This window comes from Helianthus annuus, chromosome 17 (assembly GCF_002127325.2).
Source record: "Helianthus annuus cultivar XRQ/B chromosome 17, HanXRQr2.0-SUNRISE, whole genome shotgun sequence".
NCBI classification, from domain to species: Eukaryota; Viridiplantae; Streptophyta; class Magnoliopsida; order Asterales; family Asteraceae; genus Helianthus; species Helianthus annuus.
Window position 1 is genome coordinate 133,709,600 of NC_035449.2, and position 8,692 is coordinate 133,718,291.

Consider the following 8,692-nt stretch of genomic DNA (forward strand, 5'->3'; position numbering starts at 1 on the left):
AACGACCGAGCATGTTTTAAATGTGGGGCAACAGGGCACTTTAAGAAGGATTGCCCTGAACTGAATCAGAACCGCAACAATAATCAGGGAGCTGGGAACAACAATCAAAACAACAATGCTGGGAATGCAAGGGGAAGAGCTTTCGTGATTGGAGCTGGAGAAGCAAGGAATGACCCCAATGTCGTGGCGGGTAAGTTCCTACTCAATGATCGTTATGTTTCTGTGTTATTTGATTCCGGTGCCGATGCTAGTTATGTATCCCTACGTATTAGTAAGAAGCTTAAGCGTCCGCTTTCGTTACTAAGTTCTCCTCATATCGTCGAGTTAGCTAATGGTAGAAACATCGAGGCCTCACATGTTGTCAAGGGCTGCAAACTAGAGTTGTCTGGTCAGACATTTAGCATCGACCTTTTCCCTGTTACTCTTGGAAGCTTCGACGTTGTTATTGGTATGGATTGGTTATCCAAGCATCGCGCTGAGATCCTCTGTCAAGAGAAAGCAGTTCGTATTCCTCGCCGTTCTGGCAAACCCCTCATTGTACAAGGTGGCAAAGGTGGAGAAATCTCCGGCGTTATCTCGTTCTTGAAGGCCCAGAAGTGTTTACGAAAAGGGCACACCGCTATCTTAGCACTTGTTACCAACACGCAGGAAAAGGAAAAGAGGATTGAAGACTTTCCAGTAGTGCGTGACTACCCCGAGGTATTTCCTGAGGAATTACCTGGACTCCCTCCCCATCGTCAGGTCGAATTCCAAATCGAGCTAGCTCCCGGAGCAGCGCCTATAGCTCGTGCGCCTTATCGACTAGCCCCCGCAGAATTGAAGGAACTCTCGACGCAACTACAAGAACTATTGGATAAAGGATTTATCCGTCCTAGTTCATCGCCCTGGGGAGCACCGGTACTCTTTGTTAAGAAGAAGGATGGCACGTTCCGAATGTGCATTGACTATCGTGAGTTGAACAAGGTTACCATCAAGAATCGTTACCCTCTCCCTCGAATCGACGACCTATTCGATCAGTTGCAAGGATCGAGCTACTATTCCAAGATTGACCTGCGATCAGGCTACCATCAGTTAAGGGTCCGTAATGAAGACATCTCCAAGACTGAATTCAGAACTCGTTATGGTCATTATGAATTCCTCGTTATGCCCTTCGGAATGACCAACGCCCCTGCAGTGTTCATGGATCTCATGAACCGGGTATGCAAACCCTACCTCGACAAGTTCGTGATCGTGTTTATAGACGACATCTTGATCTACTCGAAAAGTCAGGAAGAGCATGAACAGCACCTACGCCTTATCCTCGAACTCCTTCGCATTGAGCAACTGTATGCCAAGTTCTCGAAATGCGACTTCTGGCTTCGAGAAGTCCCTTTCCTTGGGCACGTGGTTAACAAGGATGGAATCCACGTCGACCCTGCAAAGATCGACTCTATAAAGAATTGGCCTACCCCTAAGACTCCGACTGAAGTCCGCCAATTCTTGGGACTGGCGGGATACTATCGAAGATTTATCATGGGATTTTCAAAGATCGCTCAGCCTCTCACGGCTCTTACTCAGAAGGGTATGGTTTATAAGTGGGGTGAAGCTCAGGAAACCGCGTTTCAGAAACTAAAGGATAACCTCTGCAGTGCTCCTATTCTCTCGTTACCTGAAGGAACGGACGACTTTGTGGTTTACTGCGATGCGTCTATTCATGGGCTCGGTTGCGTGTTGATGCAACGCGAGAAAGTTATTGCCTATGCATCCCGACAACTCAAGACACACGAGAGGAACTACACAACACACGACTTGGAACTAGGAGCGGTGATATTTGCGCTTAAGATATGGAGACATTACCTGTACGGTACCAAGTGCACCATTTACACCGATCACAGGAGTCTCGAGCATATCTTCAAGCAGAAGGAATTAAACATGCGACAACGCCGATGGGTCGAACTTCTGAATGATTATGAATGCGCCATCAAGTATCATCCGGGCAAGGCCAATGTTGTGGCAGACGCCCTCAGCCGAAAAGACACTATACCAAAGCGCGTGCGAGCATTACAACTTACCATCCAGTCTAGTCTCCCTACCCAGATTCGAAATGCTCAGATTGAAGCTCTGAAACCGGAAAACATCAGGGCTGAGTCCCTGCGAGGATCGAGGCAGCAACTAGAACAGAAAGAAGACGGCGCCTACTATGTGGCAGGGCGCATTTGGGTCCCACTTTACGGAGATCTACGAGAGCTTGCGATGGACGAAGCCCATAAGTCCCGTTATTCAGTACATCCTGGTGCAGATAAGATGTACCACGACTTAAGAACCACTTACTGGTGGCCTGGCATGAAAGCCCACATAGCAGCTTACGTTAGCAAATGTTTGACCTGCGCAAGAGTCAAGATCGAGTATCAGAAACCAGCAGGCCTACTCCAGCAACCGGAAATCCCGAAGTGGAAATGGGAACAGATTTCCATGGATTTTGTTACAGGGCTACCTAGATCCCAACGCGGGAATGATACTATTTGGGTGATAGTAGATCGATTGACTAAGTCTGCACACTTTTTGGCCATTAAGGAAACAGACAAGTTTTCTACCTTAGCAGAAATCTATTTAAAGGAAGTAGTCTCCAGGCACGGGGTGCCAACTTCTATTATTTCCGACCGAGACGCTCGTTTTACTTCCGAGTTGTGGCAAGCTATGCACAAATCCTTTGGCTCACGTTTGGACATGAGCACCGCTTATCACCCGCAAACGGATGGGCAGTCTGAACGCACCATCCAAACCCTGGAAGACATGCTTAGAGCATGTGTGATCGATTTTGGCAAGAACTGGGAGAAACATCTACCGCTGGTGGAATTCTCCTACAACAACAGCTACCACACTAGCATTCAGACGGCACCTTTTGAGGCACTGTACGGTCGTAAATGCCGATCACCTCTTTGCTGGGCGGAAATAGGTGACAGTCAGCTCACAGGCCCAGAACTGGTGGTAGACACAACGGAAAAGATTTCCCAGATCAGGCAACGCATGGCGGCAGCTCGTGACCGTCAGAAAAGCTACGCTGACAAGCGTAGGAAACCGTTAGAATTCCAGGTCGGGGACCGGGTTCTACTTAAAGTCTCACCCTGGAAGGGTGTGGTTCGTTTTGGTAAACGAGGCAAGCTGAATCCACGATATGTTGGACCATTCGAAATTACCGAGAAAATCGGTAAGGTTGCTTATAGATTGAACCTGCCTGCAGAGCTGAGCGCGGTACACCACGTATTTCACGTATCTAACCTGAAGAAGTGTTTGTCGGATGAAACACTTGTGATTCCTTTTAAGGAACTGACTATTGATGAACAGCTACACTTTACTGAGGAACCGATTGAGATCACGGATCGAGAGATCAAAACCCTCAAACGTAGCCAGATACCTCTCGTGCGAGTTCGTTGGAACTCACGACGCGGCCCAGAGTTTACCCGGGAGCGGGAAGACTAGATGAAGTCTAAGTATCCCCAATTGTTCCCAAACGAAACCCCCAGCACTGAAGCTACAACTGAATTTCGGGACGAAATTCCAAACTAACGGGGGGATGATGTGACACCCCGTTGAAACACGCTAGCTTGGCAGTGGCTGCCTTAACTTTCGGGACGAAAGTTCTTAAAACTTGGGGATAATGTGACACTCTAGGTTTTTCCGAACGAACACCTTGTAATATTTTGTGTATATAAATTTTATTAAATGAAAACGTGACCTTTGTGCATGATATGTGATGTATGAATGTATTATATATATATGAGAGCCGAGACCACGACCCGAGACCATGACTCGCAACCACCCGGTTGCGAGTGGGCCACTCGGTCTCGAGTGGGCCTCATGAGCCGAAACCGGTTGGGCCGAAACCCCCAAGCCCCAACTCGTGACCCCTTGTATAAATTCCAACCTTCTCCTCATTTCCCTCATTTGCTACACAAACTTACCCACACATACACTTCTAGTCTCTCTCACTAGAAACCCTCTACAAACACCACTTTCTTTCTCCAAAATCGGTTCAAGCTTGGAGCAAATCGGTAGGAATCTCGGACAAAGTCATCACTCGGACACTCCATCTTCTCGGTTCTCTTCTCTTTGTTTTCGGCTCCTCTTTTTCACAACCGGTTAGTGTTATCTTTTTATGTATAAGATTTATGTATGTTGTATGAAATAGAAATGCTTGGTTAGTAGTGTTACACATGATTTTTGGGTGATTGGTGAAGTTGGATTATGTGTGTTAAACCTTATGTATGAATATTTGCTAAACATGTTTAAAATAACTAGAAATGGTAGTTTAAGAAAGTTCATGGCCAACCAAACTATACTTCTTTATTTCTTGCAAAAATGATGATGTTAAACATAAAATTTCGGCTACAAACATGTATGTTTCTTGATCTTGCATGATTGATGAAATATGTAAGTTTTAGTTCATAAAATGAATGGTTATGTTGGACATAAAAACCCTAGGATGTTGAATATGGATGAACTTGTTATACACATGTTGAATGTTGGTTGAGTATTTGAAAACCCTTGTGATTTGATCCATATTTGGTTTATAGATAGTTTGGGTAAGTTGTTAGTTAAACCCTATTGGTTGTTTCCTGATTTGGGGACTGATGTCTTGTACCAACTAACCTGACTTAGTCTGCATCATCACGTGTACATGAAAGGGACATTTTACGACTCGCAACCACAGCATTCCGACTCGAGACCACGCAGTTGCGACTCGCAACCATAGCATGACAAGTCGAAACCACGTGATTGCGACTCGAGACTACGACCGTTGCGACTCGCGACCACAACGTGATGACTCGAGACCACGCGGTTGCGACTCGCAACCATAACGTGACAAGCCGAGACCACCTGGTTGCGACTCGAGACCTCCTGGTTGCGACTGGGCTGTTCACTTTGGTTATTGGGCCATTATGTGTTATTATGGGCTATCTGTTAAATGGACTATGTGTTGCTGTTGACTGCTTAAATGTTTAGGCCGGCCCAATAACCCCACGACTGTTTACTTGTATGTATGCTACGTGCCAGTTATGTGTATAGATTTTTATGTGAATGCTTGTACACCGAACCTGACCTATACCGGTAACCATGTTAGGACGTGGTGACCAGCGTGTTTGACCAAGTAACCTAAAATCTACCGAGCAACCCAAGGTGAGTTCACAACTTAAAAGCATGCGTCCCGGTGGTTTGGGACACGAGACTAAAACAACCCTATCCCCTTGTAAAGGGGATACCATTTACATTCCTTCCCTAGTTACTGGGAACAAACTTACTTTTCCTTCCCTGGTATTGGGAAACCTTTTAGTTAATTACTGTTTATACGGAATGCAACCAGACGGCACTAAACGAAACTCTATCACTCAAGTCCCTACTACATAATACCGATTAGTCGCCGGGGCCAGGCGAACGGGTTATTAGTTGATAGCGCTATTTAGGTTTTACCAGCCTCACACCGTGCCCTGGTTTGGGTTCGGTCGTGAACTAATGTACTCAGGCATCCGTCAATGATGATAGAACATTGACATCGGGGCATCCTGCGGAAACGCAAACGGTTACCTAGTGTTCGGTATTGGAAAAACAGTTTAGTCGCTAACTTTTGGGGTAGCTCCCCATGGCATGTATAAACGGATAAATTAACCGGTGAAACAAGTTTTTGGAAATTAAAACTGGACAACTAGTGAACTCACTCAGCATTATTGTTGACCCCTTACTGCATGCTTTGCAGGTAACCAGTGACGAAGGAGCTTGCAGCTTGGGAACGAGTAGTGTCTGTCCACCCTTGTGTTGGGTGTTACCTCATTTTGAACTATGAACTTTGTTTAAACTGCCTTACTTATGCTTCCGCTACTTATTAACCGTTTGAACTTGAAACCTTAAACTCTGAACTTGATATTTGCTAATCCTATGGTTAGTAAGTATTACTTTTGTTATTAACTTAACTATTCAGTATAATTGGTGGCTGGATCCTGGTCAGTCACGCCCTCGAAGCGGGTGTTATCCGCAGGTGGATTTTGGGGGTGTGACAAGTTTGGTGAATGAGGTCTGCTTGTCAACCTTTTGATAGTTTCAGTTAATTGGGCAGTGAGTTGATCAGCAACATCATCCGTGTGGGATTCAATCTGACATTTGATGGCCTCTTTTCTATATTCTTCAGACCTCTGCTCATCTGTCTGCTTTTGCCTTTTTAATTGATTCAAGGCATTTGTGGGTAAAGCAGATGTTAAGAGAAGCTTTTTGGAGGTTTGGGTCTGTTGAGGCCTGCCAGCAGTGGTTGTGAGATAAAATGGCTTTTGAGGAACTGTTAGGTCTTTTGCTCTAAGTTCTTCCAGCTTTTTGTAGGTCTCCTCAATATTGAGTTTGGACCTCTAGCAATTGATCTTGCAGATCCATAATTAGCAGCCACAAGCTCTGCTCTCATTCACTTGAATTTCACTGCTTCATCTGGATCCACTTGCTTGGATTTCTTCCAATTGGGTGGAGTTTTCTTGACCGGAGGATCATTATTCATTTTAGTAATTCTGTAAATTTCTTCCAAAAGAGCATCTGATGACCAGTCTTTAAATTGAGACCTGGTTGCTTTGTAAGGCTTGTGCTTCATTATCTGATCAATGTAATCAACCCTCAGTTCCTTTTCAAGCTCAGTATCTAATGGCTGCTCATACATTGATTTACTAAGGTCCTTAGAAAAGTCATCAAGCTTTCTGACTTTGTCAAGCTCATGTGATAATAGACCTTTGTATTTCCTGTCACCCAACCCTTTGCTATCTTCCCTGGCTATAACCTCTGTCTGTCTTGCTTTCATTTTCAAATACTCATCCAAGTTCTGAGGTTGTCTGAAGCCATAAAGTGATGGGAAGGATCTTTTTGATGGATCCTCTATTTTAAAGAAAGAGTCAATTTCACTTTGAAATGCAAGCAGTTCTAGAGGATATTTAGCAGCCAAGGGGATGACAGATGGCAGTGAACCAATGGGTGGAGTCAAAGTGGATTTAGGTGGAAGTAATGAGGATGAAGTGGTTTGAATGGGAACTGATGATAAGGGGATTGGTGATGGAATCTCCTCATCATCTTCTTGTACCACAAAAGTTTTTCTTTTGCGTACATAGGCGAATTTTGGTGGTGGAGGTCGTTTAGGTGGTGAAGGTGGTTGTGAAGGGAATCTTTGTGGTGTTGGAGGTAGTTGGGTTGATAGTGGTGTATTGAAATTGATTGTGGCAGAGGATTGGCTAACCTTTGCTGAAACAACTGTTGTCTCAGCAGTTGTTTGCCTAACATTTGCTGATGCATTTGTTGCATCAGTATCTGTTGGTTTAATGGATGAAGGTGGTGGTGAAGCTTTCTTTTGCTTCTTTTGACGTGGTTGTTGAGGGGAAGGTTTGGTTTTGGGTGTAGCAGAGGATACAAGCCTTTTAGTAGTAGCAGTGGTTTTAGGAAATGTAGCTATTGGTCTTCTTTCTGAAGTACCAATGTTTTCCATTTTCCTCTTCACCTCCTGTTCTTTTTCCCAATTATAGGCTTTGCACTCTTCTGTATCTTCCTTCTTATGCTTTTCTGAAACTTTCTCTTCAGCTTGAATATTTAGGGTCTCATCAATTCCCTTTTTCTTTCCAGCTTCTGAAGTTTTTGCAGAAGTTTGTTGTTAGCAGACTCTGGCTTTTGTTGGACCTTTGATTTTGGTTTTACTTTGGGATCAGGTTCCAATTTCCTCATAGAATCTTTTGCTTTCTGACTTTGCTAAGCTCATGTGATAGTAGACCTTGGTATTTCCTGTCACCTAACCCTTTGCTATCTTCTCTGGCTATAACCTCTTCCTGTCTTACTTTCATTTTCAAATACTCATCCAAGTTCTAAGGTTATCTGAATCCATAGAGAGATGGGAAGGTTGTTTTTTATGGATCCTCTATTTTAAAGAAAGATTCAACTTCACTTTGAACTGCAAGCAGTTCTAAAGGATATTTAGCAGTCAGGGGGATGACAGATGGTAGTGAACCAATGGGTGGAGTCAAAGTGGATTTAGGTGGAAGTGATGAGGATGAGTGGTTTGAATGAGAACAGATGATAAGGGGATTGGTGATGGAATCTCCTCATCATCTTCTTGTACCATAAAAGTTTTTCTTTTGTGCACATAGGCGAATTTTGGTGGTGGAGGTTTTTTAGGTGGTGAAGGTGGTTATAAAAGGAATCTTTGTAGTGTTGGAGGTTGTTGGCTTGATGATGGTGTACTGAAATTGATTGTGGCAGAGGATTGGCTAACCTTTTCTGAAACAATTGGTGTCTCAGCAGCTGTTTGCCTAACATCTGCTGATGCATTTGTTGCATCAACATCTGTTGGTTTAATGGATGACGGTGGTGGTGAATCTTTCTTTTGCTTCTTTTGAGGTGGTTGTTGAGGGGAAGGTTTGGTTTTTGGTGTAGCAGAGGATACATGCCTTTTAGGAGTAGCAGTGGTTTTAGGAAAGGTGGCTATTGGTGGTCTATTATTTCTAAAAGACTTTCTTCTTTATGAAGTACCAATGTTTTCCTTTTTCTTCCTCTCTTCCTATTCTTTTTCCCAATTATAGGCTTTCCTCTCTTCTGTATCTTCCTTCTTCTGCTTTTCTAAAACTTTCTCTTCAGCTTGAATGTTTAGGGCCTCATCAATTTCCTTTTTCTTCCCAGCTTCTAAAGTTTTTGTAGAAGTTTGTTG

General features: G+C 44.0%; 1 protein-coding gene across 1 annotated transcript; it reads right to left on the minus strand.

The window, feature by feature from the left end:
• Positions 1-6,424: 6,424 nt before the first annotated feature.
• LOC110925003 (104 kDa microneme/rhoptry antigen-like) lies at positions 6,425-7,832 on the minus strand. Its single transcript, XM_022168976.1, has 2 exons — positions 7,763-7,832; positions 6,425-7,620 (listed from the first exon to the last, which is right to left on the minus strand). The coding sequence occupies exons 1-2, from the start codon at positions 7,830-7,832 to the stop codon at positions 6,425-6,427; spliced, it is 1,266 nt and encodes a 421-aa protein (XP_022024668.1).
• Positions 7,833-8,692: the final 860 nt, after the last annotated feature.

Coding starts and splice junctions, on each gene's coding strand:
- LOC110925003 (XM_022168976.1), bottom strand. CDS start 7,832: ATGAAAGTAAGACAGGAAGAGGTTATAGCCAGAGAAGATAGCAAAGGG. Junction 7,621..7,762: donor AGGTGACAGGAAATACCAAG/GTCTACTATCAC, acceptor CAAAAACTTCAG/AAGCTGGAAAGAAAAAGGGA.